The following is a 15602-nucleotide window of genomic DNA, read 5'->3' as shown; positions in this document are numbered from 1 at the left end:
GTAGGGTCCGCACGCTTAACGTTACGATGACAATTATTATGAGTTTATGCATTTTGATGTACCGAAGGTTGTTCGGAGTCCCAGATGTGATCACGGACATGACGAGGAGTCTCAAAATGGTCGAGACATAAAGATTGATATATTGGAAGCCTATATTTGGATATCGGAAGTGTTCCGGGTGAAATCGGGATTTTACCGGAGTACCGGGAGGTTACCGGAACCCCCCGGGAGCCATATGGGCCTTCATGGGCCTTAGTGGAAAGGAGAAAGGGGCAGCCCAAGGTGGCCGCGCGCCTCCCCCCTCCCCTAGTCCTATTAGGACTAGGAGAGGTGGCCGGCCCCTCTCTCTCTTTCCCCCCTTGAGGATTCCTATTCCAACTAGGATTGGGGGGGGGGGGAATCCTACTCCCAGAGGGAGTAGGACTCCTCCTGGCGCGCCCCAAGGCTGGCCGCACCTCTCCCCCTTGCTCCTTTATATACAGGGGCAGGGGGCACCTCTAGACACACAATTGATCCCCGTGATCGTTCCATAGCCGTGTGCGGTGCCCCCTGCCACCATATTCCACCTCGATCATATTGTAGCGGTGCTTAGGCGAAGCCCTGCAACAGTAGAACATCAAGATCGTCACCACGCCGTCGTGCTGACGGAACTCTTCCCCGACGCTTTGCTGGATCGGAGCCCGGGGATCGTCATCGAGCTGTACGTGTGCTAAGAACTCAGAGGTGCCGGAGTAACGGTGCTTGGATCGGTCGGATCGGGAAAACGTACGACTACTTCCTCTATGTTGTGTGATCGCTTCCGCAGTCGGTCTGCGTTGGTACGTGGACAACACTCTCCCCTCTTGTTGCTTTGCATCACCATGATCTTGCGTGTGCGTAGGAATTTTTTTGAAATTACTACGTTCCCCATCACTATAATATGCAAGGGATGAATAAGACTATTCCCGAGCTCTTTGCAATGCTGAAAGCTGCGGAGGTAGAGATCAAGAAGGAGCATCAAGTGTTGATGGTCAACAAGACCACTAGTTTCAAGAAAAAGGGCAAAGGGAAGAAGAAGGGGAACTTCAAAAAGAACGGGAAGCAAGTTGCTACTCAAGAGAAGAAACCCAAACCTGGACCTAAGCCTGAAACTGAGTGCTTCTACTACAAGCAGACTGGTCACTGGAAGCGAAACTACCCCAAGTATTTGGTGGATAAGAAGGATGGCAAGGTGAACAAAGGTATATGTGATATACATGTTATTGATGTGTACCTTACTATTGCTCGCAGTAGCACCTGGGTATTTGATACTGGTTCTGTTGCTAATATTTGCAACTCGAAACAGGGACTACGGATTAAGCGAAGATTGGCTAAGGACGAGGTGACGATGCGCGTGGGAAATGGTTCCAAAGTCGATGTGATCGCAGTCGGCACGCTACCTCTACATCTACCTTCGGGATTAGTATTAGACCTAAATAATTGTTATTTGGTGCCAGCGTTAAGCATGAACATTATATCTGGATCTTGTTTGATGCGAGACGGTTATTCATTTAAATCAGAGAATAATGGTTGTTCTATTTACATGAGTAATATCTTTTATGGTCATGCACCCTTAAAGAGTGGTCTATTCTTATTAAATCTCGATAGTAGTGACACACATATTCATAGTGTTGAAACCAAAAGATGCAGAGTTGATAATGATAGTGCAACTTATTTGTGGCACTACCGTTTGGGTCATATCGGTATAAAGCGCATGAAGAAACTCCATACTGATGGGCTTTTGGAACCACTTGATTATGAATCACTTGGTACTTGCGAACCGTGCCTTATGGGTAAGATGACAAAAAACACCGTTCTCCGGTACTATGGAGAGAGCAACAGATTTATTGGAAATCATACATACAGATGTATGTGGTCCGATGAATGTTGAGGCTCGTGGCGGATATCGTTATTTTCTCACCTTCACAAATGACTTAAGCAGATATGGGTATATCTACTTAATGAAACATAAGTCTGAAACATTTGAAAAGTTCAAAGAATTTCAGAGTGAAGTTGAAAGTCATCGTAATAAGAAAATAAAATTCCTACGATCTGATCGTGGAGGAGAATATTTGAGTTACGAGTTTGGTGTACATTTAAAACAATGTGGAATAGTTTCGCAACTCATGCCACCCGGAACACCACAACGTAATGGTGTGTCCGAACGTCGTAATCGTACTTTACTAGATATGGTGTGATCTATGATGTCTCTTACTGATTTACCGCTATCGTTTTGGGGATATGCTCTAGAGACGGCCGCATTCACATTAAATAGGGCACTATCAAAATCTGTTGAGACGACGCCATATGAACTGTGGTTTGGCAAGAAACCAAAGTTGTCGTTTCTGAAAGTTTGGGGCTGCGATGCTTATGTGAAAAAACTTCAACCTGATAAGCTCGAACCCAAATCGGAGAAATGTGTCTTCATAGGATATCCAAAGGAAACTATTGGATACACCTTCTATCACAGATCTGAAGGCAAGACTTTTGTTGCTAAATTCGGAAACTTTCTAGAGAAGGAGTTTCTCTCGAAAGAAGTGAGTGGGAGGAAAGTAGAACTTGACGAGGTAACTGTACCTGCTCCCTTATTGGAAAGTAGTACATCACAGAAACCAGTTTCTGTGACACCTACACCAATTAGTGAGGGAGCTAATGATAACGATCATGAAACTTCAGAACAAGATACTACTGAACCTCGTAGATCAACCGGAGTAAGATCCGCGCCAGAGTGGTACGGTAATCCTGTTCTGGAAGTCATGCTACTAGATCATGATGAACCTACGAACTATGAAGAAGCGATGGTGAGCCCAGATTCCGCAAAATGGCTTGAAGCCATGAAATCTGAGATGGGATCCATGTATGAGAACAAAGTATGGACTTTGGTTGACTTGCCCAATGATCGGCAAGCAATTGAGAATAAATGGATCTTCAAGAAGAGGACTGACGCTGACGGTAATATTACTGTCTACAAAGCTCGACTTGTCGCAAAAGGTTTTCGGCAAGTTCAAGGGATTGACTACGATGAGACCTTCTCACCCGTAGCGATGCTTAAGTCTGTCCGAATCATGTTAGCAATTGCCGCATTTTATGATTATGAAATTTGGCAAATGGATGTCAAAACTGCATTCCTGAATGGATTTCTGCAAGAAGAGTTGTATATGATGCAGCCGGAAGGTTTTGTCGATCCAAAGGGAGCTAACAAAGTGTGCAAGCTTCAGCGATCCATTTATGGACTGGCGCAAGCCTCTCGGAGTTGGAATAAACGCTTTGATAGTGTGATCAAAGCATTTGGTTTTGTACAGACTTTTGGAGAAGCCTGTATTTACAAGAAAGTGAGTGGGAGTTCTGTAGCATTTCTGATATTATATGTAGATGACATATTACTAATCGGAAATGATATAGAATTTCTGGATAGCATAAAAGGATACTTGAATAAGAGTTTTTCAATGAAAGACCTCGGTGAAGCTGCTTACATATTAGGCATTAAGATCTATAGAGATAGATCAAGACGCTTAATTGGGCTTTCACAAAGCACATACCTTGACAAAGTTTTGAAGAAGTTCAAAATGGATCAAGCAAAGAAAGGATTCTTGCCTGTGTTACAAGGTGTGAAATTGAGTAAGACTCAATCCCCGACCAATGCAGAAGATAGAGAGAAAATGAAAGATGTTCCCTATGCTTCAGCCATAGGCTCTATCATGTATGCAATGTTGTGTACCAGACCTGATGTGTGTCTTGCTATAAGTCTAGCAGGGAGGTACCAAAGTAATCCAGGAGTGGATCATTGGACAACGGTCAAAGAACATCCTGAAATACCTGAAAAAGGACTAAGGATATGTTTCTCATATATGGAGGTGACAAAGAGCTCATCGTAAATGGTTACGTTGATGCAAGCTTTGACACTGATCCAGACGATTCTAAATCGCAAACCGGATACGTTTTTACGTTAAACGGTGGAGCTGTCAGTTGGTGCAGTTCTAAACAAAGCGTTGTGGCGGGATCTACATGTGAAGCGGAGTACATAGCTGCTTCGGAAGCAGCAAATGAAGGAGTCTGGATGAAGGAGTTCATATCCGATCTAGGTGTCATACCTAGTGCATCGGGTCCAATGAAAATCTTTTGTGACAATACTGGTGCAATTGCCTTGGCAAAGGAATCCAGATTTCACAAGAGAACCAAGCACATCAAGAGACGCTTCAATTCCATCCGAGATCTAATCCAGGTGGGAGACATAGAGATTTGCAAGATACATACGGATCTGAATATAGCAGACCCGTTGACTAAGCCTCTTCCACGAGCAAAACATGATCAACACCAAAGCTCCATGGGTGTTAGAATCATTACAGTGTAATCTAGATTATTGACTCTAGTGCAAGTGGGAGACTGAAGGAAATATGCCCTAGAGGCAATAATAATGTTATTATTTTATTTCCTTATATCATGATAAATGTTTATTATTCATGCTAGAATTGTATTATCCGGAAACATAATACTTGTGTGAATACATAGACAAACCAAACGTCACTAGTATGCCTCTACTTGACTAGCTCGTTAATCGAAGATGGTTATGTTTCCTAACCATAGACATGTGTTGTCATTTGATTAATGGGATCACATCATTAGGAGAATGATATGATTGACATGACCCATTCCATTAGCTTAGCACCCGATCGTTTAGTATGTTGCTATTGCTTTCTTCATGACTTATACATGTTCCTATGACTATGAGATTATGCAACTCCCGTTTGCCGGAGGAACACTTTGTGTGCTACCAAACGTCACAACGTAACTGGGTGATTATAAAGGAGCTCTACAGGTGTCTCCAAAGGTACATGTTGGGTTGGTGTATTTCGAGATTATGATTTGTCACTCCGATTGTCGGAGAGGTATCTCTGGGCCCTCTCGGTAATGCACATCACATAAGCCTTGCAAGCATTACAATTAATGAGTTAGTTGCAAGATGATGTATTACGAAACGAGTAAAGAGACTTGCCGGTAACGATATTGAACTAGGTATTGAGATACCGACGATCGAATCCCGGGCAAGTAACATACCGATGACAAAGGGAACAACGTATGTTGTTATGCGGTCTGACCGATAAAGATCTTCGTAGAATATGTGGGAGCCAATATGAGCATCCAGGTTCCGCTATTGGTTATTGATCAGAGACGTGTCTCGGTCATGTCTACATCGTTCTCGAACCCGTAGGGTCCGCACGCTTAAGGTTTTGATGACAGTTATATTATGAGTTTATGCATTTTGATGTACCGAAGTTTGTTCGGAGTCCCGGATGTGATCACGGACATGACGAGGAGTCTCGAAATGGTCGAGACATAAAGATTGGTATATTGGAAGCCTATATTTGGATATCGGAAGTGTTCCGAGTGAAATCGGGATTTTACCGGAGTACCGGGAGGTTACCGGAACCCCCCGGGAGGTATATGGGCCTTAGTGGGCTTTAGTGGAAGAGAGGAGAGGTGGCCAGGGCTGGGCCGTGCGCCCCTCCCCCCTAGTTCGAATAGGACAAGGAGAAGGGGGCGCCCCCCCCCCTTCCTTCTCTCTCTCCTCTTTCCCCCTCCCGAATCCTATTCCAACTAGGAAAGGGGGGGGGGAATCCTACTTCCGGTGGGAGTAGGACTCCTCCTGGCGTGCCCTCCTCCTGGCCGGCCGCACCTCCCCCCGCTCCTTTATATACGAGGGCAGGGGGCACCCCTAGACACACTAGTTGATCCACGTGATCATATTCTTAGCCGTATGCAGTGCCCCCTTCCACCATAATCCTCGATAATATTGTAGCGGTGCTTAGGCGAAGCCCTGCGACGGTAGTACATCAAGATCGTCACCACGCCGTCGTGCTGACGGAACTCTTCCTCGACACTTTGCTGGATCGGAGTCCGGGGATCGTCATCGAGCTGAAAGTGTGCTAGAACTCGGAGGTGCCGTAGTTTCGGTGCTTGATCGGTCGGGCCGTGAGGACGTACGACTACATCAACCGCGTTGTGCTAACGCTTCCGCTGTCGATCTACAAGGGTACGTAGATCACACTCTCCCCTCTCGTTGCTATGCATCACCATGATCTTGCGTGTGCGTAGGAATTTTTTTGAAATTACTACGTTCCCCAACACTATTGTCTTGTCAAAACTTTGATTTGAGTGTGGGCTATCGTCAAATCAAATCAGAACCAACGATGTTCGTAATGTTGTCTTACTCGTGGTTGTTTCCTCGAGCATACACCATTATATCCTTTGGGTCTGACCAATGCTAACACCTTGTTCACATGATTATGGAGTTCCATTTATATGGAAACCTGGATGAATTGTTGTTGAGCCCATTGACAACATTTTCATCTTCTCCATGATTTCGTTGGACATTAAGCTAGTGTTGGAAACTTTGTAAGCATTGCCTTCGTGTCCCGTTCATGAGGTATATGTTTGGATGAAAGAAGAGACTTCCTCTTACTTCATGTGTATTGATGCATGTTGCCGCCGTGGATTTGAGAAAGTTTGTTTTGTTTCCTCTGGAATTATCCCAAGTCAGCCATGCATTCATGTGAAGTATTATGTGGTCTAGAGATTTGCAACCTTCATTCTATATGTATTCCTAGCACACCAAGCCACTGATTGATTTGTTCAAGGAGAAGAAGTTCCTTCAGAAGAGCTAATCCGGACTTATGTAAGGACCTCGATATCCTCGTTGATGGTTCCCCACCTAAACTCGGTAGTGTTTTATTATAAGACTACTACGTGGTCATGCTTGTCTGGGATAGCGTGTTCACATGTATGTAGCATAACTAGCTCATGTTTCGGAGCTTGCTATCGTAGTTCAACTCCCGAGAATCTCGCAATGTCATCTCGTCGAATTGTGTTGCAAACTTTCTTCTGCAGACATGTTGAGTCTGAAGTATTCTGTTACTAACCAGATCTGAATCTCAGGCAGATATGATGGTTGGAACATTCCCAACATTTGCATTTTGTTCCCAGCTTGCACCGCCGTTGTGCCAATTTCCCATGGGCTGCTCTCTCAGTAATTGCTGTTTAGGATCATCTTCAAAAGTGGTCCTGTCGGGACCCCAATTCTAAGTCACACCGATCTAGCATGTAACAGATCATATCGCTTTGCGGCCTCACGCACGGTATTCCCACGGGTGTCGCCTTACCTGGCCCGGGACCGTTTGCGCCTTTTGGCTCACGTATATGATAGTGTCACTAGCATCCATATGACAGAGTACCCGGGCCGACATGACTAGTCGTGAACCCAAAGTGGCACTAACTTACAGGGACATGCATACATGAAACATCATCGAGCATGTCGGTCATCAGCGTGTAAATCCGGGTTGTAGCAACTGGGCTAACAGGTCTCCGGGAATCCGAGCTGTAGCAGGCTAGTAGGACTCCGGAAGTCACGGCATGACATTTCCCCGAAGGGACATACACAGGAACGATGTGAATCACATGCCAACCAGTCTAAGTGTTCCGAAGCAGTAGTGCTGAGCTAGCAAGACTTCGGTGAACCGGGTTGTAGCGGACTACCATGGCTCAGTGGAAGCACCAGACTACATTTCCCCATAAGAGAGGCTACCAGGGATAGACAACTAGGTTGTTGGATCCCACACATAGCAATACACGTCACACATACGCATAACATGCAAGTATGTGTTGTACAACATGGCATCACAACATAACTCAAACTCATTTAAACCTATAAGGATGCTAGACGACCCTCCTCCATGGAGCTCCCTCAGATTGGCGCGACTGTGGCCATTGGATGGCTTTGACTTTTGCGGCTGGATGGTGGATCAGTTGACTGCATGGTAAAAAAATGTTACTTTTGCTTTGCTTTCACGTTTGGCTGACTTGTGGCCCTTTTACTCGTGTGATTCAGCTCGTTGCTTGTGGTTTTTTTTGAACCATGGTGTAAGCCAACCAGTACGCTACCTGCGTGTGGTCGTGTGTGAGTCGTCCCCTGTCTCTGTGGCTGACGCGAGCGTGGGAGCCGCACGACGTGCGAGAGAGAGAGAGAGAGAGAGAGCGCCGCGTGCTTGAGATCTTTCAGCGTCCAATCCGTGTGCCCCTCACGCACTGCACCATTCGTCACTATCACACCAAATCCACCGCGGTTCCTCCGCAGTCGCCTGCAACCCTATCCCCTTACCGCCAAACCCCGCAGCCACCGCAAGCCCGCAACCGCCCTCCTCCTCCATCCTCTCGCGCTCCCCTCCCACATCTCATCCACCCCTCTTCATCTCGGACCGGATCAGAGACGTGTGGGCGCGGAGGCGAGCTTCTCCGGCGGCGGCGACCTGCAGGCAAAGGGCGACGGCAGCCGCGCTGGATTTGATGCAGCGCCATGGATCGCCCCCTGCTGAGAGATGAGGATGCTGGACTGCCATCATTCCTCCTTCACTGTGCGGTGCCTCCTGCGAGTGTCACCTCGTCCCACCGGCTTCCAGCGCCGTGGATCCGCCGGGATGGAGGGCAACAAGTGAGAGGGAGCAGGAGAAGAGGTGAATCGAGGGAGTGAAAGGAGCTCACACGGGAAGGGGCGCCTCCTCCCATGACGGCACGATCAGCGGCTCTTGCTCGACCCCATGATACACAACACAGTGGTAGGCTCGACTCCCTTTCTCCCCTCTCCCAATTTCTAAATCGTTAGATCGATTCATCTTGATCTTAGACGTTAGTTAGTGATTTTGTTCTCTCCTTTCCATCTAATGATGGATTCCTTCTTCTAAGATTAGTTAGTAACTTAAGCACCAAATATGAATTTATTAGGACAAAGAAAAGAGCATATGGCAAAATTCTCTGAAATCCCTTGCTAGCATTTTTCTCTCTGAACTATTGTTGGTTGATAGACCAATGACCATCACGACTTGCACTTACATGACGCATTTTGCCTATGTTTTTGGGGTGAAATTTTGCCTTCTCTTAGGTTGTGTTCTGCCAGGTATAAGTTTGCCTGCAAATTGTTTGTGCTAATGTCTGTAAGAGCTGCTATAGTACACCTATATCCACATCGATGTAAACAAAAAACTTGGACATATATGGTACTATTTTCTACCATGGACAAAACAAATTTTCCTAGAAAGAGTTGTTGTACAGTAGACTTATATCTATGCCGGATGTTAATAATCTGTTTTGTGTTGGTCAAATTGTTTAAAGCCGGAGCTGGGTCAAGGAGCTGGCTCTGCCTTCGCCATTGCCTGAGAGAAGCAACACTGGTGTTGGGCGTTTTGTTGTATCCTTTCCATCTCATGATGTGATTCTTTCTTTAAGATGAATTAGTAACTTTGGGTGGAGGTGGCAGCACAACCTGCTGGTTGTTGTAATGCCTACCTCAAAGAGATTTAACTGCTTAGAAAATTATTTTTCTACTTGGCTGTTTTGCACATGATGAGGTATGACATGGAATGGTTGGATTTTTAGTGGTAGGTGATCCTTATGCCGGCGGTGATAGCGACCATCACTGGTATACAACAATCCAGTGATTGTCTCATGTGTGCTCCTATCCTCCCCACCTCCCCCAGATGCTTAATGTTCAGAAAACTAATGATTTGGTTCTTGGATGTTCATACATAATCTAGGTTGTTCTTGAGCTCCAAGGCTGGCCTTAGGTTAGCAATTCGGCATCGGCACACTTCGAATCTATACCCCAGGTGAATACCTTGTCTATTTGGTTTTTCTTCATGAATGCTAATAACTTGTATCGTTTCTACACTGATATATGTACTCATATCTCTTTTGAATCTGTTTAAATAAGCTGCAACTTATGTCCGAGAGGCTTGGTTAATGCAGAGATCATAGAAGCTTAATGCTGCAAATTAGGTGTAGTACAAATATGTCTTCTAATGTTCACAAGCACTCACTTATATCTTTATCAATGTACTTTAAATTCGAATTGTCTGTATATACACACCTTAAAATTAAGAAACTTTGGTCGTGCATAGAGAGTTGGGTCAGGGAAGAAATCAAAGCAGTGACGGCTCTGCACTAGCTGTGCAGGGATCGAAAGCCTATAGGTATAGCAATAAATTCCCCTTTGATGCTCAAGTTAAATTTCTTTGTCGAAGATATGGTTGGAAGTTATGTTTTTGATTTGATTCTTTAAACTATAGGCTATCTTGCGTATTAATTATTTATATTTTCTTACTGCACATGCCTAAATCTCATGTAAGACTGAATGGTACTCTGCCATGGTTTTTAATCTCTTTATGTTTTCCTACTGCACTAGCCTAAATCGAGCTAAACCGGCACAAACTGCAGACGGCATTCCTCGAAGTTCTACCTACATCTACAACTGCACAAAAGCTTGGATCTTTGTAGTGTGTCTCCTCATCAGTAGAGATTACATAGTAGGTAGTAGGGACACCATAATATCCTATTTTCTTACTTCAGTATTTTCTTTTAGAATATATAAGTATATTTCAGTAATACGTGTCTTGTTTTACTTTGTCCGCGGTAACTGTGGATGTATTCTCGGCTTTACTGTCAGTAAAAAGAAGGCATACAAAACATTAAGTTTCTGCTCTGGTTGAATGCCTCATTTAATCGTCGCATATTTATTTCAAGTTACTCAATTCTCATCGAGCTTTCCTTATGCTTTCCATTGATAAATAAGAAATTTAATATGCAATATTTTTAATATGTGAGAAGGCGAGAGAAGAATAAAAGAGGGGTTGTCAGGTCGGACTATTTTTGCGTGTCTGACCAGAGATGGCTGGATCCGTCAGCCGCTTTTCCAAACAGTGCAGTGCAGATTCGCTGACTGGAGCAACATCTAAACGTTCGCTACTCTAGCTTCTTTTTACATTTCTTAGTATCAACAAATAAGTTGGTCACATTATATACTTAAAGATTACAGCAGTCAGCAGGTACAAAATTCTTCGCTGACTAACATAATTAGGTATGCCGCTCATCTATGTTTTAGAAATAGATAATGGTTAATTTTTCCAATGTTGGCCCACCTGGTGAATTGAGTTGTGTCTATGAAGGGTCAGTACAGTAGTTGCTTTAAAAAAAGAGTAACGGTTTGGTTGCCAGAATGGCGGTACTGAAAAATCGTCTGTAATGGTCATCTGTGTTGTCGAGTTGGAACTTGATTCTTTTGAAGCTGGAGTAGCTAGGTTGTCTACATACATGCTGCCCACTAAATTCAGATTTCAGTATACTCTTTAGAATAGGATGGATCACTGTGCTGTCTTCAGAATTAGAGCTAGAGAGAAGGGAAGAGTTGCCACCATAGCATTTATTTGTGACCGCATGGTCCCATTGTAGATTTTCTTGAAGTACAATAGCCTCTTCTTCTTGGAAGAAATAGATTGTTGTCTGTACCTCAGGTCTAACAGGGCTTGTAAGTTAGTCGGTGTACTAATTTTGACGCTTCTTGGTCGATGTTTCGGAAGAAATGGGCTTTTGTATATTCGCACAAGCTTCCTTCGTCTATGTTATTTTCTCTCTTTAGTGTTGCTTTGATGTTCCTTTTTCACTGTTCGATGTTCTGCCTTGGGTGGCCTCTTTCATGGTTACAGCTCGATATGGCTATCTATGTATACATATGTAGGTTTTGTTTGAACTGTACTCAAATCGTGTAGATGTTTCCATATTCTTGCCTTCCTCTTTTTAACTCGTGAGATTGTTAGATAGTTGAATATCATAGGTCTATTGGCATTCTGTTTTTGCAGTTTGAAATGAGTAATTGGTCCATTGATATTAAACTTCACAATAGGTAGTGGCAGATATGCTGGACATCTATTTTCTGGTGCAGGAATGACACTATTACCCAAGTCCTCAACACATATATTTTTTATTAACGGAGAGGATTATTCACCTTTGCTGCTGCAGGCGTTCAAGACCTAGCGGGGCTGGGCCAACCGGTCCTTCATGTTCAAGATATGGCCCTGATGAGCCCTAACAACCCGTGCTACCGGCCGGGCACCTTCTTCCTGAGCCGGGTCCGGAACAAGACCAACAGGGACACACTGAGCGAGTACTTGTGGCATGCTGTCAAGTCGGAGGGGTGCAACCAGGCAGCTGCCGTGTGTGTCCAGGTTCATATAGTCAAGGTGTTCGCTCATCGCCCAGTACGAGTGGAAACGGGTAAGGACTACCACAGGTTATGTAGCTCATTGTTTTGATAGCTCTTAACTAAACACACATAATTTACAGGTTATTGTTTCGTAATGTGTTTCAGGCGACATGGTGACATTGCTGCAAAACAACGAGGAAGGAACATATGGTTGACACTGATGCATGTAATGGGTTATACAATATAACTTAATTTTGAATGTGTCATGTCCTATACGTATATGTTATAATTGAGCCTTTTGTCAGCCTCTATGTTATCTGAGTTTCCAAATTTTTTGCTTGCTGCGATCCTTAAATTTTCTGGTTGTTAGCAATACTAAACTTTGTCATCTTCACAAAGAGTGCAGTTCCATAGTAAGGCTGGAAACGTGATATTTTCTTATGGTAGGCGTACATTTTAACTATGGAAGTGACCTCTTTTATTTGTCTATTTGACGGTCATATGTATGAATAGTTGAAAATGGTATCCAAATGGCGCATTTTTTTGGGCAATTCCTACCATGCACCTAAATGGTTTCTAAAACTTAAAGAAATGCAAAGTGTTTCAAAACACTCCGGGTTTGAATTTGGACCTTGCGCCATTTGACTATGTTATCCCAATAATATAACAAATATGCATGCTCATATATATATATATTTTTAAAGATAAATTATCCTTCATTTTTCATCTTAAAGGGTTTTAATTAGTATGTGAAGTGGTTGCTAAAACCAACTTCTACTAACGAAGTCAAATATTTTTAGAACACATTGGGTTTAACATGGTTGATGCGCTTGATAAAACAAAGTTACCGAAAAATGCAAACAATTTCTACGCGCACATGTTTTCAAACGGGTCTCTACGCCATTTGGCGCAACGGGTCATCTAGTATAGATAAAGGCCCAGAAGGGCCACATAGCATTTAATACAAATGGCGGCCTCATGACCTATCATTCAGAACATACAACCAGCGGAAGCATTACATGTCTGAGTACAGACAACTACAAAAGAAAAAGGCTGAGAAACCTGACTATCTACAAGACCCTCCCACGGGTACAAGATCGTAGCTGAGGTAACAAGCTACTCGTCGAAGTCCACGAGGAACTACTAGCACTAGTAGAAAAAGGGTCAAATGTGAAGCACATTAGTGCCGGTTTGAATTTGATACGGCACTAATGTGTCCATTAGTGCCGGTTCCAACGGCTAGGCGGGCGGACATCATTAGTACCGGTTCGTGGCGAACCTTTAGCACCGGTTTGTGCCACGAACCGGTACTAAAGTGAGTAGTGGCAGGATGTTGTCAGTCCGGGGCCCCTCCAGCACCTTTAGTACCGGGTCGTATCACGAACCGGTATTAAAGGTCGTCCTACATACACCCTTCGTCCAACCGAGCTCGCTCTGTTCTTCCCCTTTCCCCTCTCCTCTCTGTTCTTTCCCTCTTCCTCTCAAGCTCATCACACATTTTGCCCAAAATTTGTCAATATTTGAAGGCCCCCATCCATTCAAATGATCACAAAGGTTATCAACTTTGTCCTTTCATCTCTCATTGCTAAATTAGCTCTTGCAATGCTTTATATAGTGATTGATTTGTGAGTTTAGTAATTTGGGAGGAATTATATATATGTGCTAGTATTTGATTTTTATGCAATTTAAGGTCAAAAATAACACTTAGTTTGCATATGTAGGTGTGGTTTACTTAGTGCCTTCTAAATCTCCGTCGTAACCACCGTCGGTCGCTCGCAACGTCCCGTCGCCGGCACCACCTTGTGGTGAGCCTCTTGCTCATGAATGTTTTATATAAAAAATTGATGTTTGTGTGATTTGGATATATAGTTACTCGTATAATTATCTTACCCATACATTGTTTGTTATACGTAGTGCCATGGTTTTGATATCCGCCCCCGTCGGCCCTCGTCCGGGTTATGATTTGGATGTGGTATATTCTCTTTTAAAACTATTTGTTGCATTTCGTGTTTATGACAAATTATGCCCATCAAGTTGACATAGATATTTGTATGTAGGAGGTAGTTGAACCGGAAATTCCAACCGACCCTATTGTCGAGAGATTAAATTTAGTTGAAAGAGAAAACAAGGATTTGAAGGAAAAATTGAAAAGAATTGAGGGGGAGAAGATGGAATTGGAGTTGCATGTTGCCGATGTCGTCGATGATCACAAGATTAAGATGGAGAAAATGCGCTTAAAGATTAGAAAGATTAGAAAATATGCCATTCATAGTGAGGCTTGGTATCATTATGCTTTTGGATGAATTGTTACCTTAGTTGCGATCTTGATCGCATTTGTTGTTGCATTTAAATTCTTTAGCTAGAGAGTTATTTGTTTGTTGCATTTAAGTGTTGTATGAACTTTATGTATGAACTTGTATTAATTTGGTCTTTTTCGGTGTTGTGTAATGAAGATGAGCCGACAATGGATGTACGATGACCGATGCTCTCTCGAGTTCATTAATGGCGTGCAAACTTTTCTGCTTGCGGCTGAGGAAAACAAGCGGGCGGATGGTTTTATGCCTTGTCCATGTGTTGGATGTAAGAATGATAACAATTACTCTAAGTCAAGAACCATTTACGTCCACCTGTTTAACTCCGGTTTCATGCCCCGTTATAATGTTTGGACCAAGCACGAAGAAAGAGGGGTTATGATGGAAGACAATGAAGAAGAAGAGGATGACGACAGCTATCCTGGCCATGATGGGCTCCCTGAATACGATGATACAACAATGGGGGAAGAAGCTGAGCCGGTAATGCGGGAAGAAGCTGAGCCGGCAATACGGGAAGAAGCTGAAGAAGATGCATCAGATGGGCCCGTTGATGATCTAGGTCGGGCCATTGTCGATGCAAAGAGAAACTGCGCAACTGATTTGGAGAAGAAGTTGCAGCGCATGTTAGAGGATCACAAAAAATTGTTGTACCCTAATTGCGTAGGTGACAAGAAAAAGCTGGGCACCACACTGGAATTGCTGCAATGGAAGGCAGAGAATGGTGTATCTGACAAGGGATTTGGAAAGTTGCTGGTAATGATAAAGAATATGCTTCCAAAGGACAACGAATTGCCCGAGAGTACGTACGAAGCAAAGAAGGTTGTCTTCCCTCTAGGGTTAGAGGTGCAGAAGATACATGCATGCCCTAATGATTGCATCCTCTACCGCGGTGATTACGAGAATTTGAACGCTTGCTCGATATGCGGTGCATTGCGCTATAAGATCAGCCGCGATGACCCTGGTGATGTCGAGGGTGAGCGGCCCAGGAAGAAGATTCCTGTCAAGGTGATGTGGTATGCTCCTATAATACCACAGTTGAAACGTTTGTTCCAAAACAAAGAGCATGCCAAGGCGATGCGATGGCACAGAGAAGACCGTAAGAAAGACGGAAAATTGAGAGTACCCGCTGACTGGTCGCAGTGGAGAAAAATCAAGAGAAAGTACGGGAAGGAGTTTGCAGATGACGCAAGGAACGTATGGTTTGGTCTAAGCGCAGATGGCATTAATCCTTTTGGGGCGCAGAGCAACAA

At 43.9% G+C, this 15602-nt stretch overlaps 1 protein-coding gene across 8 annotated transcripts; it reads left to right on the top strand.

The window, feature by feature from the left end:
• The first annotated feature begins 8082 nt into the window (after positions 1 to 8082).
• Positions 8083 to 12434, top strand: LOC119334487. 8 transcript variants are annotated; one of them, XR_005161368.1, is made up of 6 exons: positions 8083 to 8624; positions 9178 to 9512; positions 9600 to 9671; positions 10279 to 10367; positions 11857 to 12111; positions 12206 to 12434. XR_005161368.1 is itself a non-coding variant. In XM_037607046.1 (6 exons), exons 2-6 carry the CDS (start codon positions 9457 to 9459, stop codon positions 12253 to 12255), a joined length of 558 nt encoding a protein of 185 aa, XP_037462943.1. In that variant the 5' UTR covers positions 8083 to 8624; positions 9178 to 9456; the 3' UTR covers positions 12256 to 12434. The 8 variants fall into 8 exon arrangements, 1 of the variants encoding a protein (XP_037462943.1); XM_037607046.1 differs by having other exon boundaries at positions 10247 to 10371; XR_005161365.1 differs by having other exon boundaries at positions 8084 to 8624; positions 9178 to 9671.
• Positions 12435 to 15602: the final 3168 nt, after the last annotated feature.

The sequence above is a fragment of the Triticum dicoccoides genome, chromosome 7A (assembly GCF_002162155.2).
Source record: "Triticum dicoccoides isolate Atlit2015 ecotype Zavitan chromosome 7A, WEW_v2.0, whole genome shotgun sequence".
Classification (NCBI taxonomy): Eukaryota; Viridiplantae; Streptophyta; class Magnoliopsida; order Poales; family Poaceae; genus Triticum; species Triticum dicoccoides.
The sequence above is the reverse complement of the archived record's forward strand: the minus strand, read 5'-3'. Positions and strand labels throughout refer to the sequence as shown.

Excerpts from the sequence above, each read along its gene's own strand:
- LOC119334487 (XM_037607046.1), top strand. The coding sequence starts at position 9,457 with ATGCCGGCGGTGATAGCGACCATCACTGGTATACAACAATCCAGTGAT. Across the intron at positions 9,672-10,246 it reads ACTTCGAATCTATACCCCAG|CCTAAATCGAGCTAAACCGG; the intron begins GTGAATACCTTG and ends CTACTGCACTAG. Across the intron at positions 12,112-12,205 it reads CCCAGTACGAGTGGAAACGG|GCGACATGGTGACATTGCTG; the intron begins GTAAGGACTACC and ends AATGTGTTTCAG.